Here is an 18,328-nt window from a genome sequence, read left to right on the forward strand (position 1 = left end):
AAGCAAGCATACATTTTAGAGTATCTAAATCAAGGGTCAGCAGACTTTTTCTCTAAAGAGCCAGACAGTAGATAGTTTAGGCTACTCAGCTTTGCCACTGTAGCATAAAAGTAGCCATAGACAGTATATAATGGATAAACATGGGTATCCAATAAAAATTTGTCAATATTTAAATCTGAATTTTGATTTTCATGTAACAAAATATTCTTTTGATTTTTTTTTCCTTCAACTATTTGAAAACGTAAAAAAACTTTCTGCTTGAGGGCATGTAAAGACAGGCAGCTGGCTGGAATTGGCTCGTGGTGCAGTTGCTGACCTCTGGTCCAGATCATTCAGATTTCTTGATGTGGGTGTCAAAGCAATCATGTGGCCATGAATCATCTCATTTCACTTGAGCATCAACAGCCTCTAGGCTGACAGTAATGAACCCCAAAGCACCAGTCAGGCAGTTCTAGGAATAGTATCTATACTCAAAAGCTGTGAAGTGTCTTTTAAACTTATTTAAAATCACATTAATTATCAGAAATGCAGGGAACTGAAATTCACTTGCTGAACCTTTTCCAACACGTTGGTGTCAGAGAGATCTGCATTAAATCGTGGTCTGCTACTTACCATGTGACCACAGGTAAGTTATTTAAGCACTAGATTTAGCCGAGTGCTACCGACACAGCAGGCACGTCCTCAATCTTGTTTCTCAAGCAAACAGCTACACAGGGCTTCCTGGAGAAGCCTAGTCCACGGAGATGTGTAAGACTTAGCTCCTGGTGTTAGACAGAAAATCAGTTTTGTCTCTTCTATTCCATTCTGTAATATGTATTTTTTTCTGCATGCAACATATTGTGCAAAATAGTATTTTTATACTAAATCCAACCTTCCCATCTTATCCTCCAAGGCTATTTTTTCATAGGATGCTGATGAAAATGAGAGTGGGAAGCGTCCAGTGAACATATTCTTGTCTTTCAATAGTGTAAGTGTAATTTGGGTGTTTCCTCCAATTTATCAATGATAGATACTCAGTTTCCTAGGAAAAAATAGTCTAGATGATAAAAAAGGGAAGAATTGGTAGGAAGTAATTCTTATGGCTTTATCTATAGAATAGTAATTAAAGAATCTGAAGATAATGCTCATAGATGATTTGCAGATATTATTGTTGGGTATCTTGGACTTCAGTCCATTGTTTAATTTATATTAAGTAGAATATTAGCACTAAGTAATGTGCGCTGTAACTTCTTTAATCATGGACATTTATTAGTTTCATACACGTGAAGTTAAAAGGTCTCACCAGTAGTGTTTTTGAGCAAGCATCAGTTATAAAATCTGCTAGTGTTGAATGCTAAGTACTAAAACTATTAAAATATTAGTGTTTGGTTTTATTTTCAATTTCCTTTTAACTTTGTATTTACAGAAGTCCTGTTAGAATGCTGAAGGCAGTCACTTTGCAACATGTACATTCTCCATATAAAATGATGTTCAATGTTGGGTGATGCAGATTTATAAATTATGTACAAAAAACAATATATTTGTAGTTAACTTACTGCTCTGGATTGATAAGCAATATATGGAAGTATCATATGATATGCACATAAAAATTAGAAATTCAAACGAAACTTAAAACTCTCAAGACAGTTAACCCTTAATTTGTATTTAAAACATTATATGGGACAAAAAGACACTGTGTTTGGGAACTTTCAGTGGTCCACGAATAAAGCAGTAATTTCAATTGTGAAAAAAAATTCCCCCAAACACAAAAGCATAAGATAAATCAGATGTGTGTCTTGGTCAAATGTTTGTAGACAGCTGCCCTGAAACAAATTGATAAACATAAATATACAATTTGTTTACTAAGCATAAAATATTGCACAAGAGCAGTTTTGTCTGAAGAAAATTAAATTTTCCATAGTTCAGAACTTCAAAATGGTTTCCACATATAGATATAATTACATTTTCTACACAAGAAACATTAAGATTCAGAAATACTGCTAGAACCTTATTTTTCACATTAACCATATTCCAGTCTACTTTATGGCAATGGTCAGTCAGTGGTGACGGTTTGGCAAAGATCAAAAGGCAGATAAGATTGAAAAAAATATATATGTACATATGAAACAGATATGTCCCCAAAAACCCTTAATCATATAACTGATCCCTTAAAAAAATCCACAGTCTAGTTCACAGTGATGGTCAGACAGTGGTTGAGTACGACTCTCTCTTTCCTGGGGGCCATTCCTTTTGATCCACTTGATTGCCCTCTCTGGTCTCCATCACACTGTCTTCTGTTTCGCTTTCACTACCATCTGCCACAGTGGGGGCTAAAGACATCGCGCCAGATTTTCTGTGCAAAGGAAAACCAATGCCACTCTCCCGTAAGGAATTCTCTATGAGATCTTCATCAGAGGAATGGGATGATTCATCATCTCCTATTAAGTGGTTGACAATGTGGATTCCATCAAAAGGGGGTTGGCCCAAGAAGCCCCTCTGGCCTTTTAGGCACCTGAGCTGTCAAAACAAAATTCAAGTTAATACAGTCACCTGGGGGAAATACATACATACCTCACCAAGAAAGCAAACACTTCATGTTTAAGGAAGACGAAACATTGATTTCCTCCTATTTATAGATAGAATAGTAACTACCAATTTTCGAGCGACTCCTGTGTGTTATGTAATAGGCACATAATGTGTTATGTTAATTGAATAATCGTAACAGTCATTAAGGTAGATTTTATTATTCTCATTTCAGAGACTAGGAAACAGAGACTCAGGTAGAGCAAGTTGCTGAGGACACACAGCTAATAGTAAAGTTTAGAATCAGATTGAACTTTCATTTTACTAAAGGTAATACAATGAACCCCATGTACCCATCACCTAACACAACACTGATAATCTCATTACAGTATACCTCTCCAGTCCCTGGATTATTTTGAGGTAGATCTTAGATATCCTATCAGTTCACCTGTAAATATTTCAGAAGATATGGACTTAAAAGTCATACTCCAAACTATCACAGTCTTTTAAGAGCATGTCTCCTTAATTCAGTGAATCATGAAAATAATTTACAAATCATTAAAATTTGCTTTAATGTCCTGTTATAATATCCTAAGAACTACCACACCACTATCACTCTGTTAGAGCCCGAATACTTCCGCCCACTAAGTTATTTCCTTCTGTGTGGGGGAATGCCAGTAGTGTGTAACGTTTTTGCTTTCTCTCCCCTCCTCCTTCCCGGGAGGAGCCACTTCCCTCACCATCAAGTAGGGGACAGCAACTGCACGTTTTGCTCAGCTCCTTCTCTTTCCATCTTTGGGAACCAGGTCGTTTCTCTATCCCTGGAGTTTTATAGGATGTGACCCTCAAGGGGGAAGGGTTGTGGAGATCAAATGCTACATTTTACTGGTGGGCAAGTCTGACTAATTATAGAGTTCATATTGAAAAACCCACTGTCACAAATCTAAACCACATCCCCCCAAACCCAGCTTTATCAGAATTTAAGGTTATTTCTTTTCATCATCTGTCAATTCTTTGTCTAAGTTCCTTCACATTCCCAAACCACCACCATGGATACTACTACTTGCACTACCATATAATTAAGACATTAGCCCTGTCCTCAAGAGTTTATGTTTTAAATGTAAAATTTAATTTTGATATTTTCATGTGTTAAAAATGCAAAAACAACAATAAAAAAACAATTAACTATCAAAATCTGCTTTGATTATCAAGAATTTTGCTGAAATACACTGCATTCTCCTATCCTTATCATTACTGTCAATCTTCAATTTTGTTTATCAGGGACAAATTCCTGGTCACTTACTATCTTTCAAACCTTGAGATAAAGGCAATGTGAAATATTCAGGAAATATTACATACACTTTCAAAACTAACGGTTCCGAGCAGACATTACATGTAAGCTTTGCCATAACACCTCCCAGCTTTCCCTACAGACTTCCAGGAAGATGTGAGGAAACCCAACACCTCCCTGCTGGTATGTGACCACAGGACACAAGAGGGTGCTGGGACCGGTACAATGATGTCTGTGGCAAACTTTCACCCATAAAGAAATGCATGTGCCCTCGGCGGAGAGAACAAAATTACCGGGAGGTACAATGGAACTGAAATAACACCTTTCTCCTTGGCAGGGCAGGAGGGGTACAGACTTGGAGTTGAATCTTCAGGGAAAGGAAAAGAGCACCACACAGCCACCCCATGGTTGTGATACCCACTGCATTACAACTGCCACATTCATGTTCTGATGCAACATCCTATCACCATATTGCAACACATGATTTATGGCTCCAAGTGTTAAATTAAGTCAGTTAATCTCTTCCTTTCTCTCTTTTCCCCAGGCCCTTTTGAAGAGATAATATGGAACACGTGATTCCTTTTTCCTGGCTGCTACAGAGAAGCACAGCAGGGAACCACAACTTCCCAACTGTTCGGAAAGTTGTAGCTTTCCTCTGCTTTAGCAAAACTTACTACAATTAAAACACTGCAATATATCAAATGTTAATAAGCCATCTCAAATATTACATAAAACTAACTATAAGTTGAGGGTCATTTCCTCAATGTCAAAGGAGATGCAATTGATGCTGTTTTGTGTTTTTTTTTTGAGAACTGCTAATATAAAATAGCAAAGGCACAGAGGAATTTGTTCTGGTGGACAAGAGAAAAGGTTAAGGGAAGAGACTATTTGGTAAAACTCAGTTATCCCCTGGGCCTAGGAGGAAAGTGGACACCGGGCAAGGAATTACAGAGTATAAGTACCCAGAGTGTGATCTGGAAGGGCTGGACTCCAGGTGGGGATGTCCTTCGGGACCCCTCCTCCTGTGAATTGGGACTTGACTGGAAGACGACCAGAGCTGGGCCCTCTAAAGGACAAAGTCTTGGTTGCCTAACTCTAAGAGCTGTACTGCTTATCCTTATTACTATTCTTTTAGGAACTAATTATATTTAAACAATACAAAAAGCAGGTATTTAATCTTCTCAGCCCAAGCCAACCCCCCAAAACTTTCAGGGACATTATTGGGAACAAACTTAGATTAGCATATCTCAAAATATGGCCCACTGGCCATCTGCATCAGGATAACAGAAGATGCCTACTAAACATGTAGAATCGTTTCCCAGATCTAAGGGAAACTCGAGAGTGAAATCCTAGAGTCTATATTTTTAACAAGCATCTCAGGAGATTCTGATATCCAGAGTTTGAGAATCACTGTGGTAGATCCTCTATTCCAACCAAATGGGGCTGAGTCACAGAGTACTTACCTGAAATGGAACTCTTAATTACTCAGGACAAAAATGCGGCTGAACTATGAACGTCTCCTGTGTGTGTGTCTGGTTTATACAAATGGACACCACCTTTCAGCAGCACAACTAAGCTAGGCCACCTCCACCACCCAGAAAGCAGTCAGTTTAAACATCTTTCCCTGAAACTTTCTCCTGGTAGGGTCCAGGAATGTGAATGTTCAACAAAACGAACTGTTCTGCCCAGTCAGCGTGGCTCAGTGATTGAGCATCAACCTACGAATCAGGAGGTCACAGTTCGATTCCTGGTCAGGGCACGTGCTCGGGTTGCAGGCTCAATTCCCAAAGGGGGGGTGTGCAGGAGGCAGTGTATCAATGATTCTCTCTCATCATTGATGTTTCTATCTCTCTCTCCCTCTTCCTTCCTCTCTGAAATAAAAAAAAAAAGAACAGGATACTCTAAAGAGAGATCTTAAAAACAAACAAACAAATGAAAAGAGATCTTAGACATACATTTCTCTGTCATGAAAGACATGAGCTTTGAGATTGAATAGGCCTGTGAAGTACCTGGGCACAAAGAAAAGAACAAAGTATCCGAACCCAAACAAAAACATGTTTTATATAAAATACTAGAGGCCCGGTGCATGAAATTCATGCATGAGGGAAGAGGGGGAGGGTCCCTCAGCCCAGCCTGCACCCTCTCCAATCCGGGACCCCTCAGGGGATGTCCGACTGCCGGTTTAGGCCTGATCCCGGGGATTGGGCCTAAACCGGCAGTCGGACATCCCTCTCACAATCCGGGACTACTGGCTCCTAACTGCTTGCCTGCCTGCCTGCCTGCCTGATCGCCCCTAACTGCCCCCCCTGCCAGCCTGATCACCCCTAACCACCTCTGCATGCCAGCCTGATCACCTTAATTTCCCCCACTGCTGGCCTGGTTGCCCCCAACTCCTCCCCCCACCGCCTGCCTGGTCACCTCTTACTGCCCCCCCTGCCGGCCTGGTCACCCCCAACTGCCCCCCTGCCAGCCTGGTTGCCCCACGCAGCCTGCTGTTCAGTCGTTTGGTCGTCCCTCACTAACCCCCCTGCCGGCCTTGTTGCCCCACGCAGCCTGTGTTCGGTCGTCTGTCCAGTTGTTTTGGTCGTGATGGCCCCTGGCTTTTTATATATTAGGATTAAGAATCAAAATGATATCAGACTTCTCAATTATAGAGCAATGCCTTTAAAATTCTGAGAAAAAAAATTATAATCTACATTTAATTATCTTTAAATTTTTTTATGCTCACTCAAACTATCAATTAAGTGTGAGGCTAAAATATGAGTTAAAAGCTGCGATGACTTAATCTGACCCTTCAAAGAAAACCCTTTTTTGGGTGAATCACAAGAACCAAAAATCAAATAAAACATTTTTACAGTTTATATCCCATAAATCTTTTTCCCCCCAAGGAAGAGGGATTTGCTACACCAAATTGAAGTACATCAAGAAAGAAAAAGACATCCTTTCTTCTTCTTTTTTTTTAATCCAGGAAAAAGGAAGTCCAATACAAAAGTGAAGTAAAAGGAATCCCTACGATGCCATAAAAGCTCCCAAGATGACAATTATGCAGGAGGCTTGGAGGCACCTCGTCCTCATTGAGGTAGACTGGAGCAGATCAGAGAAAAGATTTCTTCAACAAGGAGAAATTAATAGTACAACTAAACTGTTTGAACAGAAGAGATGAACACATAACAGAGGATTTACATGGTACTAGAGGACAATTACACATATGAAAACACAACACAAGAAAAAAATGAAAAAACTAAGATAATCATTTGAATAAAAATATCATGTAAAATAATCACATTAAGACATTGTTTCTATACAATTGAATGCTATTTGGTAATAAAAAGGAATAAAGTATGGATACATGAATGAACCTCAAAAACATTAAGGTAAGTCAAAGAAGCCAGATACAAAAGATGACATATTGCATGATTCCATTTATTTTTTATTATTATTTTTTTGCATGATTCAATTTATATGAAACATCCAGAATAGGCAAGTCAATAGAGACAGAAAGTAGATCAGTGGATGCCTAGGACTGGGGGAGAAGGGAGGAGAAAGGAAGTGACTGAAAACGGACATGAGGCTTCTTTTTGGGGTGACAGAAATATTCCATAATTGTAAATTTTATCTCAATAAAACTGTTTAAAATAGAGTCAGAAAAACTACCCCCTCCCGAAACCCACATTATTTTCCAAACTTTCCTCCTGAGACCATCTTGGAAACCTATAAAAAATAAGACTTCCCAGGTATCTCGGTCTCCATTCCAGAGGAGAGGCCTGAGGAGTTGCATTACTAAGCATCTGTGTGCTTGTGGTTCCACTGTGAATTGATATAGACTTAAGGATGTAAATGTAAATTAATGATGTTGATCCTGAATACTAATATAACGAGTCATTATACAGGCATATTTCATTTTATTGTGCTTTGCCTTACTCCACTGACCAATATTGCATTTTTTACAAATTGAAGGTTTGTGGCAACTTCACATTGAGGAAGTCTATGGGCACCATTTTTCCAGCAGCATTTGCTCACTTTGTGTGTCTGCATCACATTTTGATAATTCTCACAATACCTCAAACTTTTTCATTATAGTCATGTGCTGCAGCTATGTACTGCATATAAAAGGTGGTCCCATAAGATGGAGCTGAAAAATTCCTATCTCTAGTGATGTTGTAGTCATTGTAACACTGGAGTGCAATATAATATTCATGTTTGTGACAATGCTAATGTACATTGTTTATAAAATTTACAGCAGTGTAATGTCCTAGCCCTTCACATCTACTCACCATTCACTCACTGATTCACCCAGAGCAACTTCCAGTCCAGCAAACACCACTCATGGTAAGTGCCCTATACAGGTATACCATTTTTTTTATCTTTTATACTGTATTTTACTATACTTTTTCTGTTTTAAGATATGTTTAGATACATAAATGCTTAACTTGTGTTACAATTGCCTACAGTATTCAGGACAGTAACATGCTGTACAGGTTTGCAGCCTAGGAGCAATAGGCCATATCATATAGCTTAGGCGTGTAGTAGGCTATACCATCTAGGTTTGAGTAAGTGCACTCTATGATGTTTGCACAATGACAAAAATGCCTAACGACACATTTCTCAGAAGGTATCCCCATTGTTAAGCAATACAGGACTGTATTATATGTTATGGTGATCTGTGATCAGTAATCTTTGATGTTACAATTGTAATTGTTTTGGGGAGCCATGAACCATGCTCACAATTCCACCAAATGGTCATGTCCTGCCCCCCCCCCAGCTCCTTATCTCTTTCCCTCTCCTCAGGCATCCTTAATCCAAGAGACACAACAATATTGAAATTAGGCCAATTAATAACCCTATAATGACCTCTAAGTATTCAAGCGAAAGAATAGTTACATGGCTAACTGGAAAGCTAGAAACGATTAAGCTTAGTGAAGAAGACATGTTGAAAGTCAACACAGGCCAAACAATTAGCAAAGCTGTGAATGCAAAGGAAAAGTTCTTGAAGGAAATTAAAAGTGCTACTACAGTGAATACATGGATAAGAAAGTGAAACAGCTTTATTGCTGATACGGAGAAAGTTTTAGTGGTCTGGATTGAAGATCAAACCAGCCACAACATTCCCTAAGCCAAAGCCTAATCCAGGGCAAAGCCTAACTCTCTTCAATTCTATGAAGGCTGAGAGAGGTGAGGAAGCTAGCAGAGCTACTTCATGAGGTTTAAGAAGCCATCTCTACAACATAAAGTGCAAGGTGAACCTGCAAGTGCTGATGAAGAAGTTGCAGCAAGTTACCCTGAAGATCTAGCTAAGAGAAGGAAGGTGGCTACACTAAACAACAGGTTTACCACGCAGACAAAACAACCTTATATTGTTTTTTAAAAATATATTTTTACTGATTTTTAGAGAGAGGGGGAGAAAGAGAAATATTGACTTGAGAGCAAAACATTGATCGAAACCTGGGCATGTGCCCTGACTGGGAACCGAACTTCAACCTTTCAGTGCACAGGACAACACCAAACCAACTGAGCCACACTGGCCAGGGCAAAACAGCCTTATATTGTAAAAAGATGCCATGTAGGAAGGACTTTCATAACTAGAGAGCACAGTCAATGTCTGGTTTCAAAACTCCAAAGGACAGGCTGACTCTCTTGTTAGGGGCTAATGCTGCTGGGGACTCCAAGTTGAAACCAATGCTCATTTACCATTCCAAAAGTTATGTTAAATCTAATCTGCCTGTGCTCAGAGAAAAATATCCCTTTCAAAATATTGACACTATACCTGGTCACCCAGGAACTCTGATGGAGAGGTACGAGATTGTTTTCATGCCTGGTAACACAACATCCATTCTGCAGCCCATGGATCAAGGAAGAATCCTGACTTTCAAATCTTATTATTAAAGAAATACATTTCATAAGGCTATGGATGCTGTAGATCAGGGATGGGGAACCTTTTTTCTGCCAAGGGCCATTGAATATTTATAACATCATTCGTGGGCCACACGAAATTATCAACTTAAAAATTAGCCTGTTATATACGGTCAAACATTTAATTAACTCACCCCTAATGCCTTGACAGGGCCAGACCAAGTGATTCCTCAGCCTTATATGGCCCTTGGGCCAGATATTCTCCACCCCTGCTATAGTGAGTCCTTTCATGGATCTGGGCAAAGTAAGCTGAAACCTTCTGAAAAGAATTCACTATTCTAGATGCCATTCATTACTCATGGGAAAAGGTCAAAATATCAATATTAACAGGATTTTTTAAGAAGTTGACTCTGAACCTCATGGATGACTTCGAGGAATTCAAGATTTCTGGGGAGGAAGTAAATGCAGATGTCATTGAACACAGCAAGAAAACTAGAATTAAAAGTAGAACGTGAAGATGCACTGAACTGCTGCAATCTCACGATAAGACTGTAACAAATGAGGAGGTGCTTCTTAAGGATGAGCAAAGAAAGTGATTTCTTGAGCTGGAATCTACTAGTACTCCTAAACATGCTGTGTAGATTGTTGAAATGACAACAAAGGATTTTTTTCTTCAAAGATTTTATTTATTTACTAGAAGCCCCGTGCACACGTATAGATGGGGTCCGACTGGCCCGCCCCAATCTGGGCAGTCAGGGGGAGGGGCCGCAGGCGGTTGGCTGGCCAGCCCCACCCCCTTGTTGAACTCCCAGTCGAACTCCAGGTGGAGGGGACAATTTGCATATTAGCCTTTTATTATATAGGATTTGTTTGTTTTTTAGAGAGAGAGAGGAAGGGAAGGGGAGAATCTATTTGAGAGGGAACCATCAATTGCCTGCCTCCTACCAGGGGTCAGGGATCGAGCCTGAAACCTGGTTAAGTTTATACCCTGACCAGGAATTGAACCAGAAATCTTTCAGTGCACATGATGATGTCCAAACAACTGAGCCATACCAGCCAGGGTGACAACAAAGGATTTAGAATATTACATAAACTTAGTTGATAAAGCAATGGCAGGGTTTGAAAGGATTGACTTCAATTCTGAAAGAAGTTCTACTGTGGGTATGCTATCAAACAGCATCGCATGCTGAATCAATTGATACGGCAAATTCCATTGTTGTCTCATTTTAAGAAATTGCCACAGCCACCCCAACCTTCAGCAGCCCCCACTCTGATCAATCAGCAGCCATCAACATTGGTGGGCTACTCAGCCCATCACAGGCCCCAGGGTCTGCAGCCCAGCAGCCCCTGCAACCACATGGCTCCATAGCCCGGTAGCAGCTGCCTCCACACTTCCATCTGATTCTGCATATATTCTTGTGTGATAACATGAACTGATTTTACTAGATGTTGTCTTAGAACTAATTCTTTTAACTATTATATTGAACTGCATGCTATTGCTATTTTTGCAAGTAAAAGTCAAATATCAGCAATTTCACTTGATTTAATTAACCTAATATTAAATTATATTTTTATTACAAGTATTCATGCAGCCAAAACCGGTTTGGCTCAGTGGATAGAGCGTCGGCCTGCAGACTGAAGGGTCCCGGGTTCGATTCCGGTCAAGGGCATGTACCTTGGTTGCGGGCACATCCCCAGTGAGAGGTGTGCAGGAGGCAGCTGATCGATGTTTCTCTCTCATCGATGTTTCTAGCTCTCTATCCCTCTCCCTTCCTCTCTGTAAAAAAATCAATAAAATATATTTAAAAAAATAAAAAATTTTAAAAAAAAGTATTCATGCAAACTCCCTCAAAAATCTGTGGGAAATAAGGCAGGTTATAAATCTAAAAACAAACACTTCCCACCATGTATACAGAGTTTCTTAGTTTCAGTTATTTGTTTAGTTGTATTCCGAGAATAAGGTCATCAATAAAACCTGTAAATTGTGCTATCAAATGTACTTGTAGCTCGATCATTTTGATAATAAAGTAGTTACATTCATCTGAACAAACCCCCCAAATAATCCAATAACATAAAAACAAAACAATTAATACTGCTTCCTTTACTTTTAAAAGCATTTTTGTTTTCTAGTATTATTTCAATATTAATTTAAAATATTAGCATTTTAATAAAACTTTTAATAATTTTTATGACATTTTAAATAAATCAGTAGCCATAAATAATTTCATAAATACTTTCTCTTATTGATTGAAACACATATATATTTGAGTGTATTACTTGTAAATTTTTCCCAAATTATATGATTTAACACTAGAATCCAATATTTAAAATGAGCACTGCCTGGAAAAATATTGCTATACATATATCCTACCTCTTCTGTTAGCCCTTGCTGGTGGGGATTGTTTTTCAACCATTTTTATATCCCAGAACTTAGCATTCTGACTTGGCAAGTGTTGGAACATAAGAAATGTTGATGAACTACACTGAAAACATGGCAGGATTATTTTTTTAAAGCCCTCAGGTACTGATTATTCATCCTATCCCCTTAAATGCTGAATGAAAATATTAATAAGTAGACAGATGGGAATACTAATATATATACAAGATCCAAATAATGCACTATTTCTTACCTGATGTGGACTGCTTCATCATGTTGTGCATTAAGAAACAGAGTAAAAATAGTAAAAACACGTGGAATTTACTTAAATAATACTGAAGACATTCTGACATATTCACTACAACTTAAAAAGTTAACAAAATCATAACCTCTCACTATCAACAAAGACATGAGACGTCAAGATTTCTTGGTATGTATTAAACAATGCTGACCTAAGAAAACATTTTGCAATTACAAAAGAAAAGCGATAAGCTAAGATATTATATAACTTTAAAGAATAAAGCACAGAATGCAGTATAGTTAATAAGAAAACAGGAAACTGTTATGTTCATAGTCTGATGAACGTAGGTTTTGACAGGAAACAGCAGTTCCTAACTGCATGATAGTAAAAATTCAAACACAAAAGAAAGCATTAAAAACGATTACAGTTATTTCACAGAAATATTATAATCAAAATTTTAAAGCAGAGAGAACCTGCAGGAATGAATATTCCCAAAGGACTTCATAATCAGTAAGGGTACGTATTTAAATTTTTTTCATTTACTTCATTAACTAAACTAAACCACTAAAGGTTAAGATAGAATTTTCTTTTGTAAAACAGAAAAGTGTCATAGTTTTGGAGATTTATAGACTTTAAATATAACTTCTTAATAAGTAATAGAAAAATTAGTGCTAGGAAAATTTGGTCATTGGAGCTAGTGTGCATGTGGACAGAGGACAGATGTTTTCTATGCGTTCACTTTCTTTCATCACATTACAGAATACTGGTAACTGGAAAAAGTTAGGGTTGATTTTTACAGTTGATTTTAAAGAGACACAGGTTATTCTTCCTCAATTTTAACATATTGGGGTAACAGATTTAGTAATAAACCCTTAGATATTATGATAAGTGAAATAAGTAAGTCAGAGAAAGACAAGTATCATATGATTTCACTTGTATGTGGAATCTAAAGAACAATATAAAGAACAAACAAAACAGAAACAGACTCATAGATACAGCGAACAGACTGATTGTTGCCAGATGGGAGGGGGGTGGCGGACAGGGTGAAAAAGGTGAAGGGATTGAGAAGTACAGATTGGTAGTTACAAAATAGGGGGATGTAAAGTACAGAAGAGGAAATATAGTCAATAACATTGAAATACCTATGTGTGGTGCCAGGTGTGTACTGGAAATATCAGGGGAACACTTTGCTAAGTATATGATTGTCTAACCACTATGCTGTACACCTGAAACTAATACAAAATAAAATTGAATGTAAACTGTAATTGAAAAAGAAAAACATTTAAACCCTTAGATTTACATGTTGCTTTACAGTTAAAAGTACTTCCAGGCATATTATTTCAAGTTAACATTTCCCCCCCTGTATGTGATTGGAGGTTGAATGGTGCAACTACCACTTTCTCAGATTCAAAAAAATATGAAGGAGTGCACTGAGTATTTTGAAAGACTATGAATCCACAACAAAGTGGAAAAAAATCATCCACACACCAAAAAAAACCCCTAACCAAATGAACTTTGATCACTACTAGACAGGGTTGAACCACTGAAGTGAGTCATGTGATACCACCAAGTGAAGTGCAAAACAGTTGCAGTAAGTTTCCAAGACTGAGTCATATCAGATTATAAAGCTTCTATTTGTACATTTGGTTGTATAATCAATCTGTAAAACACAGAGCTATATAGCTTTTAAAGCTAAATGTAACTTTTCTAGAAGAGATGTAGAATATATAAAATTTTAAATAACTCAATATTATACTTCACATAGGAAGATGGACATAAAATCCAATAACCCCAAAGATTTGTTTCTAAGTTCTAGAGGCTTTCATTTCCCCGCTGAAAGTTTAATCAGTAATTTTGTTGAATTCTTTATAGAATGGTTTTCTCAGTTTTCTAATTTTAAAATAAATGCAAATAGGAAATAATATGCTACATTTATTCTCAATTTTCAGCTTCTTTAAAAATGGAATTATACAGATGACAAAGATTAAAACTAGCAACAAGCACACAAACCCAAAGATTTCCAGTGAATCAGAACAGGAAACCAATAAAAGTGATCAATCGGAGGTCATGACTTTTTGATCGTAGTATTACATAGACAAGAGCCAAAATTTAGACCTACAGTACTTAAAAGATTATTTAAATATTCAAGAATTTTATTAAAATAATATAAAATAGACAATGCTGAAAATGTTTCTGGCCTTAAGCTAAATAAAACTTGTTTAAAAACCAGGTAAAAACCTTAAACATTTTTTAAAACAATAGATTCTATGTTAAATGTATAAAATGCAATAGTTAAGACATTTTTAGAAGCAAAGGAAACATGTACGCATATTAATAAGTGAAAAAGGTGGAAAGGTAAGTTTGAAATTGAAGGAAGTTATACTATGCATTTGCCACTACAGGAGAGAGGGGGAAGAAATAAAAGTCATTTACAAAGAATTCTTAGTCTTTTTTTAGTGCATACTTAGATTTATCCAGTATACTGGGTCAAACAAATCGAAACTGCCATTTTCCTCTTCCTGGCAGCTGACATATCTTGATAAAATTGAAACCATTAAAATTATTTAGACGGTAGTCTAATGTCAATGGTTGATGAGGTTAGGAATATATGAGGTTCTATGTAAATCTATGACCAATTACAGGAAATAAATCACTTCACACTTGTTTCACTCTGAACTTTTAAAACTACATCAAAGTACCACGTACATTTCATTTGATTTAACCTTTAACTGAAGCACTGAAAAAATTCAAACCTTTAGCAAAACATCCTCATGAAGTGGGCTTTCTTGTTGTTTTGTTGGTGGTTTCTTTCGCTGTGCAGAAGCTTTTTATTTTGATGTAGTCCCATTTGTTTATTTTGCCCATGTTATCTCTGATTAGGGTTTAATCTCCAAAATTTATAGGGAACTCATACAATGTAACAAAAGGAAGATAAACAATCCAATCAAAGAATGGGCAAAGGACCTAAATAGACACTTTTCAAAAGAAGATACAAAGAAAAGGCTGAGAGACATGTGAAAACATGCTCAAAGTCACTAATCATCCAAGAGATGCAAATCAAAACAACAATGAGGTACCATCTCACATCTGTCAGAATGGCTATCATCCACAAACGACAAGTGCTGGTGATGTGTAGAAAAAGGAACCCTCGTGCACTGCTGGTGGGAATGCAAACTGGTGCAGCCACTGTGGAAAACAGTAATGGCATTTCCTCAAAAAATTAAAAATGGAACTCCCATTTAACCTAGTAATCCCACGTCTAGGAATATATATCCCAAGAAACCAGAAACACCAATGAGGTGTTTGGATATATGCACCCCTACGTTCATAGCAGCACAATTTACAATAGCTAAGATTTGGAAACAGACTAAGTGTCCATCAGCAGATGAGTGGATTAGAAAACTGTGGTACATCTACACAATGGAATACTATGCTGCCATAAAAAGAAGGAATTCTTACCATTTGCAACGGCATGGATGGAACTGGAGAGCATTATGCTAAGCAAAATAAGACAGTCATAGAAAGATAAATATCACATGATCTCACTCATTTGTGGAATATAATGAACAACATAAACTGAGGAACCAAAATAGAACCAGAGTCATACTGGTAGAAGCATCGAACAGACTGTCCAACCTATGAAGGAAGGCGGAGGGTGAGGGGGTAAGAGGTCAACCAAAGGACTTGTATGCATGCATCTGAGCGAAACCCATGGACACAGATGGGCGGGGGGCCTGTGCTGGAGGTTGGGAATGGCCGGGGAGAGGTCAATGGGGGAGAAAGGAGACTTATATAATACTTTAAACAATAAAGAATTTAAATTAAAAAAAAAAACACAACACATCCTCATGAAAAGGAAATACTTATTTTTTTAAAAATATGGATTGTATTATTTTAAAAGGAATTATTCCTCTCTAAAGCTAAATCATAGGTTTTATCAGTCCATCCAATCACTTAACCAAATTTTGAATCATGTACCAGATAAAGGACTTGAATTTAAAATACACAAAGAACTCCTACAACCTAATTTAAAAGAAATATCTCAATATAACATGGACAAAGGATCTGAATAAATATTTCTCTAAAGATATAAATGGCCAATAAGCATATGAAAAGATGCCCAATATCATTAGCTATCAGAATAAAAATCAGAACCTAGATGAGGTGACATTCACACTTACCAGAATGGCTTAATACTAATAAAAAAAGAGAGAAACTTAAAACCACAATCACACCTGCCATAAATAAACCAACAAACAAGAGCTAGTGAGGATATAGAGAAAGGGAACCCTAGTACACTACTGGTGAGTGCAGCCATTATGGAAAACAGTATGGAATTTCTTCAAAAATTAAATCTGGAACCGCTGTTTGACCCAGTGATCCCACTTCTAGTAATATAGCCTAAGAAACCTGAAACACAATCAGAAAGAATATATGCACTCCTATGTTCATAGCAGCACAATTTACAATAGTTAAGATATGGAAACAGCCCAAGTGCCCATCAGTAGATGAGTGGATAAAAAAGCTGTGGTATATTTACACAATGGAATACTATGCAGCAGTAAAAAAGAGGATCTCTTGTTCTTTGGGACAGCATGGAGGGACCTGGAGAGCATTATGCTAAGCGCAACAAGCCAGTCAGAGAAAGATCACATGATTTCACTCATGTGTGGAATCTAAAGAACAAAATAAACTGATGAGCAAAATAGGTCCACAGGCATGGAAGCATGGAACAGACTGATGGATCTCAGAGTGAAGGGGGAAGAGGGAGCAGGAAGAGATTAACCAAAGAACATATATGCATATATGCATAACCCATGGTGAAGGCCTGGGGTGTGGTGGAAACTGGGTGGAGGGGGACAATTGGGGGAAAATGGGTGACCTCTGTAATCCTCTCAACAATAAAGATTTTTAAAAAATATATTTATTGATTTCAGAGAGGAAGGGAGAGGGAGAGAGAGACAGAAACATCAATGATGAGAGAGAATCATTGATCGGCTGCCTCCTGCACATTCCCTACTGGGGATGGAGCCCGCAAGGGGGGCATGTGCCCTTGACCAGAATTGAACCCGGGATTCTTCAGTTCGCAGGCCGACACTATCCACTGAGCCAAACTGGTGAGGATGACAATAAAGATATTTTTTAAAGATATTGGCAAAGATATAGAGAAATTGGAACCTTCATATACAGCTAGTAGGAAGGTACAAGGATACAGCTGCTTGAGAAAAGAACTGGCAGTTCCTCAAATGGTTAAACAGAGATTTACCATATGACCCAACAATTCCACTAAAAATATACTCAAGACAAATGAAAATGTGTTTACAAAAAAACCTGTACACAAATGCTCACAGCAGCATTATTCATTACTAGAGGCCGGGTGCACGAAATTCGTGCACAGGGGGTGTGTCCCTCAGCCCAGCCTGCACCCTCTCCAATCTGGGACCCCTCGAGGGATGTCCGACTGCCCGTTTAGGCCCAGTGGGATCGGGCCTAAACGGGCAGTCGGACATCCCTCTCACAATCCAGGACTGCTGGCTCCCAACTGCTCGTCTGCCTGCCATCCTGATTGCCCCTAACCGCTTCTGCCTGCCAGCCTGATCACCCCCTAACCACTCCCTTGCCAGCCTGAGTGATGCCTAACTGCTCCCCTGCCAGCCTGTTTGCCCCTGACTGCCCTCCCCTGCAGGCCTGGTCACCCCCAACTGCTCTCCCCTGCAGGGCTGGGTCCCCCCCAACTGCCCTCCCCTGCAAGCCTGGGTCCCTCCCAACTGCCTTTCCCTGCAGGCCTGGTCACCCCCAACTTCCCTCTTCTGCTGGCTTGATCACCCCTAACTGTCCTCCCCTGCAGGCTTGATTGCCCCCAACTGCCCTCCCTTGCAGGCCTGGTTCCTCCCAACTGCCCTCCCCTGCTGGCCATCTTGTGGTGGCCATCTTGTGTCCACATGGGGGCAGGATCTTTGACCACATGGGGGCAGCCATCTTGTGTGTTGGAGTGATGGTCAATCTGCATATTACTCTTTTATTAGATAGGATAGAGGCCTGGTGCATGGGTGGGGGCCAGCTGGTT

General features: G+C 38.7%; 1 protein-coding gene across 4 annotated transcripts in view; it reads right to left on the reverse strand.

Moving 5' to 3' along the window:
* Positions 1 to 1,608: 1,608 nt before the first annotated feature.
* Positions 1,609 to 18,328, reverse strand: part of EVI5 (ecotropic viral integration site 5) — a 207,545-nt gene continuing 190,825 nt past the window's right edge. For all 4 annotated transcript variants that reach the window (XM_080655654.1, XM_080655652.1, XM_080655651.1 and 1 more), the window contains one exon: positions 1,609 to 2,496. In XM_080655654.1, the coding sequence (XP_080511780.1) occupies positions 2,182 to 2,496 (315 nt within the window). In that variant the 3' untranslated portion in view covers positions 1,609 to 2,181. The remainder of the gene's footprint in view (positions 2,497 to 18,328) is intronic.

This window comes from Plecotus auritus (genome assembly GCF_963455305.1).
Source record: "Plecotus auritus genome assembly, chromosome: 2".
In the NCBI taxonomy this organism is placed as follows: Eukaryota; Metazoa; Chordata; class Mammalia; order Chiroptera; family Vespertilionidae; genus Plecotus; species Plecotus auritus.